The sequence below is a fragment of the Rhagoletis zephyria genome, unplaced genomic scaffold (assembly GCF_001687245.7).
Source record: "Rhagoletis zephyria isolate East Lansing unplaced genomic scaffold, Rhagoletis_zephyria_1.1 Rzeph_scaffold_02021, whole genome shotgun sequence".
NCBI classification, from domain to species: domain Eukaryota; kingdom Metazoa; phylum Arthropoda; class Insecta; order Diptera; family Tephritidae; genus Rhagoletis; species Rhagoletis zephyria.
In genome coordinates, this window is record NW_016159105.1 from 42,036 (window position 1) to 61,141 (window position 19,106).

Below are 19,106 nucleotides of genomic sequence, written 5' to 3' on the forward strand. Positions count from 1 at the left end.
TTGATATTTTATGTTGTAGTATGAACCATATTTTTTATAAACACAAAATAGCGGAAAAAATTAAAATAAAACATGTTGCATATCGACACTTGAGTAGAAGAGAGAGAGAGAATTCAAAAAATTAAAATTTGAGTTTGTTTTGCATTTTGATTTTGGACTGCTGCTTGCGAATTATTTATTAGTTTTATGAAAAATATAGACTTAGTCGAAATTTTTCCATAGTCCTTCATCACTTTAGTTATGAAATACCGTTATAGGCATTTCGCTTTCTTCTTTCGTTCGACACAAAAAAGTCCATTTTTCACAATGTGAGGCGTACGTGCGACTTTTTCATACAAAATACATTGTTATTGTTGTAGAATACTTACATACCTTAATATGAGTAAATGTATGTATTTTTGAATTTTTGTTTTTCAAGTTTATCTAATCATGGCATAAATTTCACCATCTTTGTTTGTTTGTCTCTACTACATATACGCTGAAAAAATATTCCGAATAATTTTTGGCATGTAATTTTTTAAGCGAATATGATGTAGAAGTTGGTTTAAAATCTTTTGGAATTGCAAATATTTATCTACATACACACATATACAGTGGTCGAAATAATTATAGCCGCATGACAAGTCTTAACATATTATTTTTGTAGCTGGTTTTAATTTTGGTTATTTTTTTTTTATAAAAATATAATTGATTCTTTAACAAAACCCTTGTAAATCCAATTTTACAACTTTGTGCAATATTTAAAAAAATTGAACAAACTTTCGTAAAAATTTCTAACTTTTTAATAAGATTTCGTAGAAAGATAATGTGCATACTCATGCTTGTAGCCCATTGAATTCTAGTAAACCAAAGTACAAGTTTCAAATGGCTAAAAATTACGGTTGATTTTTTAGATTTTTTTTTTTGTCCAGGGTGTTTCGGTTTTCTTCCATATAAAAAAAAAAATTGTGTGCATCCGTTATATAGAAGTATTTTTCTATCCAGCTCTTACATATTTCCTTACTACATAGCATACCACATACATATACCCCACAATTACCTCATTAGCTATGTATCCGCTAAATTTTGTTTGCTGCAGGCATTCATAGATCAATAAGTCAATTGCAAAGTAACCGTATAAAATACGAGCTCATACGAGTGTTGTATGCACATTTCTCATTTCGTTTTTGCTCCATACATGTATGTATGTATATATGTATGTATGCAAGAAAATAGTAATTGAAAATTTCCAATGCAAATTGTCCATATGAATAGTTTATAATTGCAAATAAATGTCCAGATTTGCATAAACAAGCCTGCTGGCGCGCTATTTTAATGAATATTTATGGTGGCTGTGATATCGAAAGGTATACATACATACAATATGTACAATGTGTGTTTACGTCGGTAGGATATAAAACATATGGAAATATGTTTGTTGTACTTATGAACATTGTTATTTTTTATGAAGATCGCTCAATGGAAATGTGATGCAGCTGTCTAGCATACATATCACACGAATGTACATACCCATGCGATGCATTTGACGGCTTAATAATGCTGAGGAATAATTGATTGCCAATTTTAAAAGTGTATTAAAAACCAAATCTTCTTGGGGTCTTACCGAAATAAGTATAAAATATCAAAATGTTTACCTTGTTTTAAATAGAGCCTGATCTTAAACCACTAGATAAAATGTTTTTGCATTTATGGTATGATATGGTTTTTAAATAAGATGTGCTTTACTTACACAAAAAGTAATAACTTCACGAAACGGTTTGCCCGATATGTGGCGAAGGGGTCGAGAAATGTGGAATATCCTTATTTATGGTCCATGTGTTTTATAAATATTTAGTAGAAATATTACTTAAATGGAAATAAATACTTCCACAAAACATCTAACCGTTAGGTGGTACGGGGTTGCATTTTCATTTTTTTATTTACCGCCAATGGAAGTGTGTATTTTTAATTCTTAATCTTTTTAAATTACTAGTTCTTTTTTACTCAACACTTTCCTTGTTTTATTTTTTAATTATGTATTTATTCTATATTAAGTTCAATGAAAAATTTTCCCACCGCAGGCATTTTGAAAGTCTCTTTAGGGTTCCAATGAACGTTAAAATTATTTTCCTGAAACATTTGATTCATCCCCGCAGCTCGCTAGTAAAGCTTTATTCTAGTTTTCCCTCTCTTAATTTCAGAAGCTTTCTGTTTTACAACCTGGCGACCCAATTCCTTCTAAACAAGACCTCCTATCGATTCGAATTTATGTAAACGCCCGCAATCGTATGTTACAAAAACCAAATTTTACACGAAAGTGCTTTTTGTATTTTTCTCTGCTTTGGCTTGAGAAATATAACTGAAGGCTATTTTTTCTTAGAAATGTTTTCACATTCTTATTTCTTATTTCTTTATTTCCACATCAAAAAGTGAATTTCGAAAAATATTTACCATACGATACTTTTGCGCAAAGGTCCGATATATACATATGTATATGTATGTATCTAAAAAAAATTAAAAACTTTCCATATATAAAAACTTTTTGTACCACTTCGGGAAGATGTTTTTCACTGAATCCCCCAGAAATTTCGAATGTTAACCGTTTGCTAGTTTGGTTTTAGTTTTTGTTGTAGCAGTTTTTTTTTTTTGTCGTCAAGCTGACAATTTTTTAAGTGCTATATACAATTTGCCGGCACTATTTTTTAATGGAAGGCCGGGCGTATGATTGACGCCAGCTAATTATACCATTTAAATTTTATTTGTTTGCATTTTGTTGACAATTGAAATGCTTGCGATACGTTAACAAGTGGAAATGTAAATTAATGCGTAAGAGCGGCAAAAAAAATTAAATAGAAGTCACCCCATGTTAACGCTTACAGTTGCAAAGAAAAATTAAAAAAAAAATAGAAACTAAATTAATTGCCTACTAGAACGCAAACATTTAAAAACACTCATCATTCAAAATCTTACTGTTTGTTATTTATTTTTTTTTGCTCGTTTCATTTATTTTTCTACAATTAATTTATTTGTACGCCACAATTGACGCACCACCGGCATTGACGGACACGGCATGCGTGTAGTTACATGAGTGCGCTATGCCGTACTTTTCCGCCAAGCTTGCATCTACTTCCTATTTTTTATACATGCACACACACGCACAAACTTGATAAGTAAATTCATTAAAAGTATACGAGTGTATCGTCAGGCATCGGATTCCGGCCATCGCATGGTGGGACTTCACTGCGTCGTATGCTGATGACGCATTTCCATGTCGTGGATTGCCTATAAATATTGCTGGTGCAAATTATGCACATCATTTATTTAAGCATTATTTTAGTACTTTATTAAGTGCATACACAAAAACATAATATATACACGCATACATACATACATACATGGGCTTGTTTGTAAGCACGATTTAAAAGCGCAATTGATAACGTTTTCTAAAAGGTGAATATTCATTACGCAGTGCATGAAATTGACCGATTAAATGCGCCAACACACACATAGACACTAAAATAAAGGCATATGCTGTCATATACTTGCTTGGAAATAATCAGTCATAAAAATACAATAAAAATAAATGTTTGTTTTGTTTATACATACATATGTATGTAGCTATGTATGTAGTACAGGTACATTGCCCACGCACGAGTGGGTGAGTTGATATCTTGGCAGGAAATAAAAGTGCACACCTACTTAATAATGACCTATTGCAATGAAAATGGTTGATGGTGATTGATTGGTGGCAATGAAAAATTTATTAATTAGTTTTTTTTTCTGTGGAATATTAAAATAACTACATACTTACATGCACTTTGGTTTGCTTACGGTGGAGTTCTAAGCTTAACTAAATAAAAAAAAATAGCGGGAACATTTATGTACATATTGTGTGTTCCAGACATTACTTGAATATGAAGAGTTTCTCTTATCAGCTCAGTGGTGTGCTATACATTTCGGGTAAAGAGTGGTAAAAATCTTTAGCTACAAGCTTCTTGAAGAAATGTTCAAGGGTTCTAATGATATATGGTAAACCTCTGCAGTATAAATAAATGTTTATATGTTCTCAGAGTTATGCTATTTAAGGGAGAAAGCGTGGCTTTAAAATTATGATGCGAGAACTGAAAACTTTAAGTACTGGTGAAATATTTAACTGCTTGGAGGTTTTTTTCTATAAACGGTTTGTAAGCGCGTTTGCATCTCATCCTGTATTAGTAGGTCATACATACATATATTGAGGTATCAAATTAATAAATTTTTTAAGTCTCGCTTACTAGATTATAGACTCCCAGAAAAAATTTCCAGGTATTTTAGGTTTGTTCATTGGTTTATAGTTTGGTGTGTGTTGAGAGCGAAGCCTAGCGCACAACTCGTTGCATTTGAATAGCACGCTCCTCCCTCGATGAACGAAAACTACGCTCTACAAGTCTCACATAAAACACGTAATCTTATTTCCCGCAGAAAAGTGGTGTATAAATATGAGACGATTTTGGTGCTCCATGGCAGTAAAACGAAAGCTGGGATGCTCACGAACACAATGGAAGAACCAAGTGTAGAAGGACCCGCCTGCATTAGGGTTGAACAACCCAAACCCGCAAAGGAGAGAGGCAATTGGCGAATTTTGTGATCTCGGCCAAAACCGAAAAACGATTGACTTGCCAAATTAAAAATAGAAAATGAATTTCTCTTTAAACCAATTTTTTACTGGGTTCATAGAATCGAAAGCCATAAATCAAAAGTGTGCTAGTATTTGCACTTGTGCGGCCACTCAGTGGGTGGTAATCTGTATATCAATATCATATAAACGCTTACAAATGTATGCGTATATATGTATGTGTGGTTGCAAATAAGTAAATAAACAAAGCAGTTAAAGCCATATCACACAAAAAGAACGTGGGCTTATGTATGTATGTTTACATAGCTATGTACCTGCCTTAAACTAATTTTTATATTACCTATTTTTACTCGTTTGACGTCATTCACTTTTCCTGACTATCTCCATTCTAAATGTATCGTCTGATGTACATACATAAATATAAAATTAATATTGCCCACAGATTGTTACTTGCCTTTATACATAAATAATAGACAAAATTGGTTCGTTTTTAAACCCCTACGATGCAATTATTTTTTAACTAAAAACAAATTTAAGCAAATAAACATAAGTATTAGTTCCAATCAAAATTTAAGATATGCTTTACGTGTATCAAGCACAGGCATCTAATGCGACATACTTTATTGTAACGGCGGACATAAATTCTGCTATTTCTACTAGGAAAATTTTTGGGAAACAATAAACCACTTCCTCTATGACAAGTTATCAGATAAGCTGATAAGAAAAGCATTAGTATACATATGTATGCACATATGTAAGGTTATCTACATATGTTGTCAAGTAGGTGTGATATTGTTAAACAATGCTTGTTTTTAATATTTATTTAAATATATTAGATATTTGGGAAACTGAACTCACTGATTTTAAATGCATATTTAACAGTTAAGCTCAGCTACAAAATGAATTGACTTTTCAGAACCTGACCAGTTCTATGATACTTGCATAACTACAGAGTAGTAGAAATAGTGGTAAAATATTTCTTTATATAGTTTGTATTGCGGCGTAGAAATTTACAAATAGTATTCTACACCCAGGATATGGCTAAATTATAATTACCAAGTTTCGGTAGGAGGAACCAAGTAGCGAAATAAATATGTATTTAGTTGGCGAATGTCTGCAATGTACGTAAATACATGGCGTATGAGTTATCCAGACGAGATGAGAATGTTACTCATACGCCATGTACGCACGTTCGATTTAAACTTTTACATGATAAATGGTAAATCCAATATGGATCCGCCATTTTGAGTTATAAAATCTGATTTCAGGTTGATAAAGTCGCTGACCTTAAGATCCCCAAATTGTAAAGTTTCAAGCGAATCCAATCGAAATAAGTTATAAATAATAATTAGTGTCTCCAAATTTTTTGTTTTCCACAAACTGTAAGTTTCCATAAAACACTGTACTTTCAACCAAAAAACGAGGAAAGTTATAAAAAAATAAAAATTTTTAATTTCATTGATTATAAATAGCAAAAAACGATAAATTTAAAACAAAATAACATAAAACATTTAAGTTATACTTAACTAAACAAAAAAATACTTTATAAAATGGATACTTTAAATAACATTTTGTTTTAAACGTCTGATAAATTTAAAAACTGATTGGTGAAACTGGGTATTAGTTTATTTATTTCTTGTTGATTAATTTGCTAATTTTTTTAACATTTCTTTCAACACCTCAATTTTAGTACTATCTGAAGAATTTTTTAACGAAATTTTTCAGTTCTTCAAATACCAGAGAACATTGAAAATTCCAGTTTATTTAATTTTTTATTAAAATTTATTTGGGAAAATATTCTTTCTACATTTGCTGTGGCGACTCGAATGCAAAGGACAATCGAAAACCATTTGTTTCAAATGAGGAATGCTGCTCCTTCAACGTTCTCTTTTATCTTAAAAATTTGATTTACAACAAAAAAAACCTAAATCGAAATTTTGTTACTCATTGTAATTTATACTAAGTAGGTAGCAATTTAAGTAACTCTAACCTGGTCCTCAAGTTTTCGCAGGGATGTTTCTGTGTGCGTTCGAGTGGTGGATTGCTAAGCCCGACTGAGCCGATTTACTTTTACTATTTGCGAAATTGGTTATGACATAAGTTAAAGTAGCTTTGTTGCTTACATTTTTTATGAATGAAATGTTCAAAAATTAAAATAATAGGGAATATTCATAGCTATATACATGTGTACTACATTTATATTTTTATATGTGCATTTTTATGAGAATATAAATTAGCTACTGCGGTAAACCAAAAGAAAATATTAATTAAAACAAGAAAATAATCAAACACAAATATTTATAATGCAGTACTGCTATTCAGTGCACAGTAGACACAGCTGAAAAAAGTTTTGGGAATTTGAATCTGCCTGAGTTTGAATTTGTTTAGCGGCGGCGCTTGGGTGTACCCTAAACAATAACTGCGAGTAAATAATAATAAATAAAATAAAATGGAATAAAAGCAAAATAAAATAAATGCCTAGTCATTTTTGGAAGTTTACGGAATTTTTCGAAACTCCCTTTTTTTTAATAAAATGTGCAAAAAGCGCAGAATCGATTGAAAGCACTTCCCCTTTGAATGTTCGGCCCTTGGTCTCTCCGAAGTTACGCAGTAGCTTAACTTTAGCCTATGCACAATTTTTTGCAAAAAAATTAAAAGCATATTTCCAATCGAATTGAAATAAATTTAAACTATTACCCAAGGCACATTGAACTTTACTTTTAGCCGTATCATAAACTTTGATTTCACTCCGTGTTTTTATTTAAATCCACATAACTAGTAAAAACAACAGCTCACTAATTTTTCTCCGCTACTCTTCTCTCTCTCTCTCCGCCGCTCTTGCAGATGACACTGTGCAACGTAATGGTAGCAGAGCTAGTCAGCATATACGTAATCCCAGATATTACCATCAACAACAACAACAACAGCAGCAACCACAAAACGGTAGCAATTCGAAAAATGATTCATCCGATTCGGGTGTTTCGACAAATGGACGTCATCAACATCACCACCACCACCACCACAATCATCAACAACATCAACAGCAGCAACAGCATATTCGTCAACAGCAGCAACAACAACAACAACAGCATAATCAAAAGCAACGCAAAACGCGCTCAAACAGTAAACGACAAGAAAATAACCACGCAACAAGAGATGAGAAACGTTCAACCGATTATTCAGTTGATGATTGGTTGGGCCATGAAATGGTTTACTGTTACGATCATCGGTATATATCTTCATGCGCCGAAGGTGAGTACTAATAGTTAGTGCTATTGGATCGGGGCTTGAAGGTTGAAGAGCTAAGCACGAGCAACTATTAAAAGTTTGATAGAATGGAAAAGTTAATGAATTTGTTTGTATGAAAGAGAGAGAGTGAGAAGCGAAAATTTCTGCGATTCCTGCGATTTCTGTGATTCTTGCGATGATAATGTATATATATATATTCCTTTTATTGTGGTATATGTAATATAAAAGGTGTCCTAAATCATCCGTCCACCCCCTCTGAAAAGGAAGGAAATGTTTTTTATTGAATACCACAAAAATTTGACATACTGAATCGGAGATGCTCTGTGTTTTGGTGGTATTACCGACTTCCGGTTTCGACCGGAAGTGGGTATAACTGACTGGTAGTTCATTTTTTTTTTCAATTTAGATATACATGTTTTTACTACAGATTTGGATTCTAAGGATAAAAGTACGTAACTTTTGCTTGAAACTTTTTTCTCAGAAGTGGCTTGCAGCCCGATTTTGATATTCCATTCATAATGGTGTTCATAACATTCAACAACTAATCAGATTTATACCGAAATTCGTAAATTTACACCAAGCTATATACCAGTGTGCTACTTGAGTCGACGCTAACTTTATTTGTCCAATTTAAAAATCACCAAAATTAATTCATGCCAAGTTTTTAAATTACCATAAAATCATTTACAGTTTTTAATTTTCTAAAAATGAGTGTCCATTTTTTTAGCAACAAAAATTTATGACAAGTTTTTAAAAGACCCAATTTTTTATGAATTTTTTTACAGTTTTTTAATCTCCAAAAATTATTGTGCAGTTTTTTATACAAAAACGCTTTATATCCAGTTTTTAAATTGCCAACAATTTGTGTCCAGCTTTTCATAAAAAAGATGATGCCCAGTTTTTAGATTTTCAAAAACTCAAATCCAGTTTTCAGGCTCCCAATAAAGTTGGCTATGCCGAATTTCCACTAGGCATTGAAATGATAAAAAACGTATGCCATTTAAAAAGGAAACAGACATAATGACTAACCGACTTCAATTCGCATATAAAAATTTAAGATAATCGTTAATTTATTCCCCTGAATTTAAAAACATAGAAAAATGGAAAAATTTGCCATAGAACTATTGAAAGTACAGTAAAACATTCAACGCTTTTATTTTAGTTTTGTTTAATTTCACTCCTCTATTTGACCTACATAATTTCACTTACTGCACCTCATTTCACTCACATTTGACCTAGTTGTTAGTTTTGCGCTCATTTCGTACGCGACTATCAGCTGACGGCTGTTTAAATAGCAACCATGAAATGTTCTAGCTAAACGTTCATATTTACCATTGAAATGCAAATATGTAGGTTTAGTTGTAATGCTCCTATGTAAGACTCCATAATAATACACTTTTGCATTCTAATTGCAAAATGCCCATTCAGTGCTGCCGAAGCCTAGATCGGCATGAAAATGAGTCTGAATTAAGCTAAAATTAAGGTCAACAAAAACAACCGGAATTTAAGTACATACTTAGGTATATAGCTGACTATAATGTGAAAAAGATTTATAAAAAATATTAATAAACAAAATTCTTCCATATTTATACTTACTTATTGAGAGAATTTCACCTAAGCATCTAATACAACCCTCTACGTGCTTTCTCAACGTAAAATTCTTATCAGTTAAATATTTTAAAAGCAATTTGTAAACACTACCGTGCAGTGTTAGTAAATATAAATTTTTGAAATTGCAGCGTAAAATGACAACTAAAAATACAACTTCTACAAAATGCACACATATACATATATTAGCAAATTCCTAGTAAACAAAATATTATAAATGGCGTGACGAATTGATTGCCTCCGCGTACATACACGTAGTCATAATATTTGCGCGCATTATTAAATGTTGTGAAAGGTAGAAATTTTAGACATAAAAATATTTTGCATTTCAAGCGCAAGAAAAGCATTTCTTATGTAAATAAATTGATTTGTTCGTTAAAAATAAGTAATCACAATTACATGCTTGATGCTGGGTCATAAGGTAAGGAACATTCGTATAGGGTGATCCATGTAGACATTGGTCTTTGAATTTTTAATAAAACACTTAAAACAAAACTGGATGTCTGAACGTCTGGCATTTATTTTCTTTAAATATTTCATTAAAATTTGAAATTAAAGCAAGTGATGTCTGAATTTTTCTTCTCCATCGATAATCTAGCTTTGGCTCAAAACTTGGAAGCCAAACTCACTCGCGTAATTCGGGCAATGCTGGAAAGATTGATTGAAAATTTGACCTTTCGACATCCAGTTCTGTTTTAGAAGTTTTATTTAAAATGAATAAAAATGTTTGGATGGATCACCCTATATTTATAATTAAATAATGATAAATAATATTAAAAAACAAACAGCAATTGCCAATTGTCATTAGAAAAAAAATAAAAAGTGCAAAAAATGCATTAACTTAGAAAACAACTTATTTTGCCAAACTATGAGTCAGCTATATATATATAAATTACTTATTTGTTTTGGTTCGGAAAGCAATAGCGATTACGAATTATATATTTTTGCAATTCTTAAATAAAATGACTATCTTTGGTGCTGCTAAAAAATTCTTACAAATATTAGTCATCATTGAGGAGCGCGAATATTAATGCCATTAAGTGTTGTATGTATTAGACACGATGAGTGGATACGTGAAAAAAATAAAAAAATAAACAAAAAAAAAGTGGCCAAATAAAATATAAAAGCCAAAATGCAGAGTGACGCGTTAAAACAATTACTACCTTATCACTATGATTACTCAGTATTTATTTCGGAAGACGCTAACTGATATGCAATTGACAAGGACTGTAGATCATACCATATCATATTAATGACAAAAAAAAAATAGATTTGCTTGACATACTTTTTTGGGCATATGTATGTACAGTCCAGCTGACATTAGTGTTTAAAATATTTCATAAAAGTTTCAAGTTCTCTTTATAAATTACTTCTTTCAAGTATTACAAGTATATTTTTATGCAGACATACATATGTATACTTTCGTAGCAACTCGATGAAGAAGTCTGATGAATAGATGTGGAGATCTCCGAAATAGCCGCTATAACTTATACCATTTATAAACTGGTGTTGTTTTTTTTCACAGTAATTTTGCACAAAAATGCGACCTCAAGCCGTATGCATATGTATGTATGTGCATATTTTCGTAGCTTGCAGCAATAAATAATTCTTATTGTTTACCAAAACAAAAGGCAACAGTAAATATAGAAAGAATCACACCCTGCAAGCAATTAGTTGCTGCCGACTTTATGAGCAACTGCTTTATAAGTAAACGCTAAATGATGCGCAAAACCGGCGAACAACCAACCCATTCCGGTTTCGATATACATAAGTACATACATACATACATAAATGTACATTAGATTGGCCCAAAAAAAAAAAATCCAAGATATGGTTTGGTTGGGTCACATACACACAATTTTTCCTCTTGCCGAAAGAGGTGCTGGTACCAAACCTTACGTGTCTATGTATAAATTTAGAGGATGCTCATATTTTACCCTAGAAGTATTGTGTACATCTATTAATGAAACAATTGGTAAAGTACTTAACCTAAGAACATTTCAAATTTAAATTATCTAAAAAAAAAACGCACAAGCTTCAGTTCTCATGGCAACAGTAGCTTTTTATAAAAATCACCAATATTTTTGCCAGTTTCACAGCGGTCTAGTAGCGCATTTCAAGGCCATTTAGCATTCTGTATTGGTTGCGGTAGAAAACTGAAAGTTGGTATAGGCATTACAAATATCAAAAGGAAAAAAACTAAGGGGTGCCCCGTTTTCTAGGATAAACATTTTTTTCCCATACAAAAATTAGACCACTCTAATGTTTATATAGTACAAATATAAGGACATACATAAATATGTACGCATATGACGCTTAGACTACTTATTTTCTTAGTTACGCATGAAGGCAGACATCTCATAAACTTAGTCAACTATAAATGTTGGTGTTGAGAACCTCTACAAATTATTTAAAGTTCATTAGCACATCGCATATAAAAAATTATTTAAAATTTAACTAAAAATATATATGTATCTTTAAAATCACTAATGCACATATTGGCGACGCTATATTAGGCAAAAATGACGGATGTGTCCACATAGAATCTGCAATTCTTAGCAGGTTCTCAAAATAAATTAAATATTATATCTGTGGACATTTAACAAAACCACTTAAGGCTATCATTTACGGTGTCGGCAAAGCTCTTTTTACCGTCAAAGATATCGATTTACTTAAATTAAAACATGCAACATTTTTCTCTTTGACTGTAAAATATATTTTGTCGACATATGCTTATGTGAAAGACAGACTTAAGTTGTTTTGTCAAATGTCCAACGGTATGTAGTTAATAATTAATTCGAAGTAAATTTCACTACTTACGAGCGGCTTTTGCCTGACCGGATTATTTAGTACTTTTAAAAGTAATTTGTCCTGCTATACTCCATCTTTTTGATGTCAGCAGCTTTTTATCTCAACCGAAAAAGATTACATTTTAAATATTTTGCACATATGTACATCATTTAAGCACGAGGGTGAAAATTTGACAAAGAATGTTTTGCAGTATCGCTAATGATATTTTACCTTCATCATAAAAATTTTAATTTTTATAAAAATCCTGTAATACAAACCAAAATTGTCCATTAGCTGGGGGGGGTTTCAAAATATCATAAACACATATTTCCTTTTAAGCGTAAATATGGACGATAAATGAGATTTGTGTGCATACATATGTAGCATCAAACAAGTAAATTTGTTATTAAAAATTTTCTCTCTAGTGGAGAAAATATTACTTTTTTTTTTGGAAAAACCCCCAAATTTGTACCAAATCAATCAACAATTTCCGGCACATTTTCCACAAAATCTTATTCAGCGCAATTCCGTTTAAGCATTGCAACTTTGAATTCGTCTTACCCTACTCCGCTGCAAAATTTAATATACACTTTTCATTAATTATAACTCAATTTAAAATCGATTAAGTTCACTTTAAATGCGCTGCTCCAGTCTGATATGATACAAGTTTCCAACTGACGCTCAGCTTGCACTTAAATCTTAAATTGAAATTTATTGCAACCCATGAAAAGTAAAAACTAAGAAAAAATCGTATATTTTATTAAAACATGTACATATGCAATCAAAAATTGGCTAAACAACTTAGCCGGTACCGCCAAAGAAGCAAGCCCAAAAAAGCACCACATTTTAATTATAAGCTACAATTCAATTAAGAAAAGAGAAAACAAGTTGGTTGTAGAAAAAATTGATATTAAACATTTAAAGATAACATAACTTGGGCATGGAGCGCTTCAAAAAAAGTGTGAATTGCGAAACGAATAGTTACTTCCTTATTTTGGTTAAGGCTACGCGCGCTAGATATTAGCATAATTAAGCAATAAAACTACCCGTATCAAAACAGGGCAGGTATGTATTTATACAAAAGCGCACTTCATAAGCAAACCGGTAAGCAATTAAATGATAGTATCACTTGCAAAATACAAACTACTTATGGATAATGTCGGTTAATATAATTAAAAGTTTTTCGAGATGGATTTCTGAGACACTGAAAACGAGTAATGTAGGATTTTTAATTTTTTATATGCAACTTTTTTGATGTGTAAATATCTTAGCTCTCGGTAGGGGGGTTACATTTGCGGTAACCCAGCAGAAAATCTGCAATTAGCTCTTGTGTTTGCAAATGCCTAAGTCAGGGGCTAATGGACTATTTCAGAATCATTTGCAGATTTCGAGGCTTGTTCGCAATTATTTCTTGAACATTTAGGGACTAGTTCTGGAGCCTTTTCGAGACTAGTTCAAGGTTATTAAGGCAAAATTTCGAAACCAGTTTGGGATGATTTTGCAACCGTTTGAATACTTGATCGAGATCATTTCGGAACTGTTCACGACTTTTTCAGAACGAATTCAAGGCTACTTCAGGACAATTTTGGGACTTGCTCGGCATCAGCTCGAGGTGGTAGTCCCGAACTACACCCGAAGTGGTTAAAAAAAAGACACAGATGTTTAGAAAATAAATTTCATGAGTGCCTGATACTCATACCTTTTTCCGAGCAATCGATGTAAGACTTGCATGTATGTATGTATATTTATGGACTTGCTCCTCAACGTTCATAAATGCATATCTATGTACATATGTACTTTTACAAAACAAATACTTTAAGTAGCATTCAAGTGGTTTGCACATTCAATTCTTTTGCTATCCAATAAATCCACTCGAATAAATTACGAAAAAATTTTCACACACACACTCTCTGCCGCACCAAATTAATTGATCACTCCATTAGGAAGTCAGCTTTATTTTATTGATTTTACACATTAATTTTGAATTAAGCATCGAAAAAATAACCATCAAAAGAAATAACACAATGAACGACGAAATTTTTATATTTTTAACAAACGATATTTCTGGTATGCAAATCGTTTCACAAGTTTGCCAAATGAGTATCTGCGAAGAAAATGTTTTAGAAAAAAATAATAATTAAAAAAAAACTGCGGACTTTATCGTCGGAAGATATTCAGTACGAAAGAATTTACTCGGCATGAAAGTGCATTGCTTTTGTAAATGCTTCAGCTAAGCAGATTTTACTTTTCAAATTTCTCTCTTTGCATTACCATGCAGCACATTCAATCTGCTTCTAATCTTCCAGCTGCTATTTGCGGCTACATAGTTACATATTTTCCAGCACTCTTCCTCGCGGCATTTCATGTGGCGTTTTGCTAAATTTATGGGATGCTTATAGCAATTTCAGTGAAAGCTATTTTTATTGTTATTATTTTTTTTAATTCAATATAATAAATAACTGACAGAAAGATAATTTTTCTCTTAGTTACCAGTGAAACCGGCAGATAGTCTTTTCGTAAAAGGCCTTAAGTGCGAAGTTGAGTACTTCTCATTTTAACTTTCGAATTAATTTAATTGTCAATATCCAACAAATGTCAGCAAGTTTACTTCAAGTAGCATCTGCTAATTTGTAGGGAGAAGGACTTATTTTTTTCTTTCCCTAATTCAAATTTGCGTTCTTCTAATCACCCTTGAGCTCTGATCATACATGGTTAAGTCTCCTGTTAGCGTCCTCGGTGTTACGTGCGGTTATAATGGCTGTGTATCCCACAAGGAATGTCTGATCAAGCATTTCATTATTTGGCACGCCATCGCAGCAAGTATCCTATAATAGACCCCCCGATTATAGTTTAATGCTTAGAATGTACGCAGAGCTTTATACGTCAGCTCTTGCTTTCGCAAATAGCTGCTCATCATATATATTTTTTTTTTGGGTAAAGCGATATATTGGACTTTTTCTCGAACGTCTATATCATGTTGGTCCATCTCGCATGAAGGATTCTCCGAAATTATGGAAATTATGTTTGCTATTATACAGAACTCTTAAGCAGTCATCGGAAGGTGTTATCGAGTACAAAACCTAAAAAACTCTTCAAAGCTCATCTCAAATGGCATCAACTTCAACACATACTAATATGCGTTTGTAGGTATCTTTACAGGAAAGCTAACATCCGATTAAAATCATGTAAAACAAATTCTGCTCATCCGGTCGCAATGCATACATACCTACTCACCTATGCACGCACTCCAACAATGCAATGCTTCTAGGCTGTATTTTACTTTGTTCGTTTTTGTATGTATTCGTGCGTAGTTCTGCGATTTTTTTAACCAGAGATTTCCTGTAATTTTTATATTTATTGCCGCACACGACCGCCCATGCAAAAAGCTTTCTACCAATAAAAAAAAGAGATTGACAATAGGTGCACAAAAATGCAACCTTGTAGGAAAACACACTCAATTACGGCTAGTTTTCAAAGTTTTTAATCTAATTTTATTGTTGTTTCAAATTCCAGCAAAACATTTGAAATCTTATGCATAATTATCGTATCGCACCCCAAATAAAAAAAAAGACAGTCATTTCAACATTCAAAAAAGTCAGTCAAAATTTATTTTTTCCCATAAAAAAATGCATCACTATTTTCTTTAACTGGTTAAAATACTAATAAGACTGTTTTTGTTTTGCTGGCGTCGCTTGCGCAGGATCAACAGATGTTTGGCTCTCCTGGGATTTTTTTAAATGTGACTGATTTTAATTTAGAGTGCGATATGTATGTACATTAGGGCGGCTCGAATATTTATGTGGAAAAAGTAAAGTCGGAATTTTTATGCTCTCACCCACAGGATTGTTCTATATTGAAAAAATATACCCCATTTCTTTATTTTGAAATCAAAAGATATTTATAGTCCGCTCAAAACGCTCATACTATTCCATGTATTTTATATGGGGAAAACCACTTTTCATAGAAATGATATAATGATTTTCAAGAATTCCGAACCATTTCTACGAAAACTTGTAAATTAATTAAAAAAGTGATTTTAACGACTTTTTAAAGTTACTTAGAAAACCAAGTGCCCTGTTCCTACAGGGTTCATGTACATAGTATGTACATACGTCCACCCTATCAGACTTACAGTTGCTGCAGTGTTCGTGCATTTGCCGGCCGGCTGCAAGCGTGCGCATGAATTTGGAAAAACCAGCCAGCGAGAGACATAGCGATATTTTCAACCTACTTACTAACATATAAACATATAAACATATAAACACATAAGTATTAAAAAATTTCAAAAAAAAAGCACTGCAGACAAACGCAAATAACGCAGACTAATTTTAAGCCGAAGTAACGAACTCGCATTTGTATACCGCACATCTTTTTATGTATATGTACATAACTATGTATCTTCCTATTGTACTTTATCTTCGCCCATGCTAGTTTGTCTGACTGTCTGTCTGACTGTCGGTCTGTCTATTCTTAACTAAATATTCTGTAATTTTACAATTCAGCGACTTTTTTTAGACCACTTTTTATACCTCCATAGTTAATGTGGTCGCTTGGACTCTAACCTCTAGCTGTTTATGTATATGCGAATAAACTTTAAATATCCATACAAAAGTTTGCACATACATACATTTGTATGTACAAGCCAAGATGCAATAATAACAGCCAAGCTGTTGTAAGCCGCTACATGGCCGTTAATAGCAAAATTACGTACTTTTTGTGCCGCTGAGTTTGACCGGCGAACGTTGACCGACATGCGGTTTTCGTAATTTCATACTGTATTTACCGTTATTATTAAATTTTTTTAGCTGGTGTTTTTTAAGCTGCTGAGTTTTGCCTTTTTTAATAATTTTTCTTTTTATGTTTTTGCTTATGTGTGTGTAAGTATGTATCTGTTCTTAAAATATAAACTATTTTTCCATTAAAATCTTGAGGCTCTTTAAATTTTTCATTTAAATTTTTGTTTTCATTCATAAGCTTACTGATATAAATATGTGGATATTCAACCATAGGCAATGTTCACTAACGTCAAATTATTCCGCCACATATTAATTATTTGCTGGAACGTATCTTTTTCCTCGTTTATACTTTCCTTTCGCCTTTCTTTACTTTTTAGTGGCATTTGCATTTTTTCGTCTTCTACAGCCTTTTAAACTCAATGCTATTAACTGCCATACAAAATCTTCAAATCGTATGGCGAGGAAATAGATATCAATATGGAGTTGGATTTACGACCGGAACGCGACTATGAACACTTAAGATTTTAATCGGCGAAACCTTTAAAATTTCTTTAACATTACTTATAGCGAATTGAATTTTTTTTGCATTCCGTCATACATGCTCTGAAGTGACAGGTTTTTGTATATTGCAATACATATATTTGAAAGCGCTTTCACACTTTTCAAACTGTAATTAGCATACCATAACTGCATGGCTGATGAAAATTGGCTAGCCAGATGACCCGTGTCGCTGTCTCTGTTGATATGGACGCATGGACGTTAGTTTCTGTGGCAAGCTGTGTGTGTTTCGCTCTAAAAGTCTTATTATGGCAACTTAACTTAACTTAACGTAACTTAGAAAATCAAAATGACACAGACTTTGACGTGGCACTGAGTAACGTTAAGTTCCAAATGTAAACAACATCCATTTAAGAGAATTTTTAAGTGACAGCCTCTAAGTTACGTTAAGTCGCCATAATGAGACCTTAAGCAGTCATGTGTTATCAGCTGGATAAAGAAGTTTATTTTGAGCACACAGCGCTTTTCTTAATAACTTTTTATGGATTCTCTGCAGTTATTTTTTCTGGAAAAAAGCTATTAAATGGCAACTCATGGACAAAGTGGATCTCAGGCCACCTAACCTAAGTTGTCACAGTAAAATTAAAGAAGCATTCAAAAAATTTAAAAAAAAATTTTACTTAACATATTTTCTTGTGATTTCTTAAGATGATTTGTTTATTTTTTTCGTTGGTTTATGTTTGTCGCGCACACAGCTTTTCCATATTTAAGTGATTTCAATTTAATCGCTATCGAAAATTCATGGATTGCAATTTGTCAATTAAGCAGTATAATTTATTGTCCAATAAAAACTTGTCGAGGCTCTCGCATACGAATTGCTAAATGGCTGTCATCTACCAAAAGGCAAGGCAAAATTGCAAAAGCACGCAACGGAAGAAATCAAAGAATTTTTGCCATGACTCATAAATAAATATGAAAAAGTTATAAATAACATACATACATACATACATACATCTGTAGTATATTTTTGAAGGCCTACTTTGAAATTCCAATACTGATTAATCAGAACAAATCGCAAACTAATTGCTGTAATTCGAAAATCACAAAGCGCGCAATTTGTTAATTGCTATTGACATTTTTTGTCGGTTTGTAAATTAGTCAGTGCGCTTACAGTACTGCAATTTTTGTATAACGTTACCTAAATGTAAAAAGGTGTCAAGTCCGTTTTTTTTTTTTTTATTATTCAGGAGAGACGAAAAATTGATGTAGTTTCACATTATCCGTCATTCTGTATTCGAAAACTAAATTTTATAAAAAAGTGAAACTGGTACCTCTTAACCTTTAGGTAGCGATATGTTTTCGAAATTTTCCTATATTATTTAATTTTTTCAACACATTTCCTTCAAGCACTTGTTTTGCATAAAATTTAATACAAGTTTCCGCGTACTCTAAGCTAAAACTGCTCCAAACGAATCAAATGCACAATGTTGTAAAAAATTTGTTGTATTCTTTCGGACTATTTTGTACTTAGCAAAATTAAAAATTAAATTTTTTTTCTTAACTTCTTGGAAAACCAATTAACAGCCTCCATATTTTATGTTTATTCAAAATTACTCAAATAATGGACTTAA

The 19,106-nt window shown here is 32.2% G+C and overlaps 1 protein-coding gene across 2 annotated transcripts in view; it reads left to right on the top strand.

Annotated features, from left to right (window-relative positions):
* The window catches only part of LOC108365850 (homeobox protein 5-like), a 76,504-nt gene that overhangs the window by 31,251 nt on the left and 26,147 nt on the right, over positions 1–19,106 (top strand). For both annotated transcript variants that reach the window (XM_017620037.1, XM_017620038.1), the window contains one exon: positions 7,439–7,846. In XM_017620037.1, the coding sequence (XP_017475526.1) occupies positions 7,439–7,846 (408 nt within the window). The remainder of the gene's footprint in view (positions 1–7,438; positions 7,847–19,106) is intronic.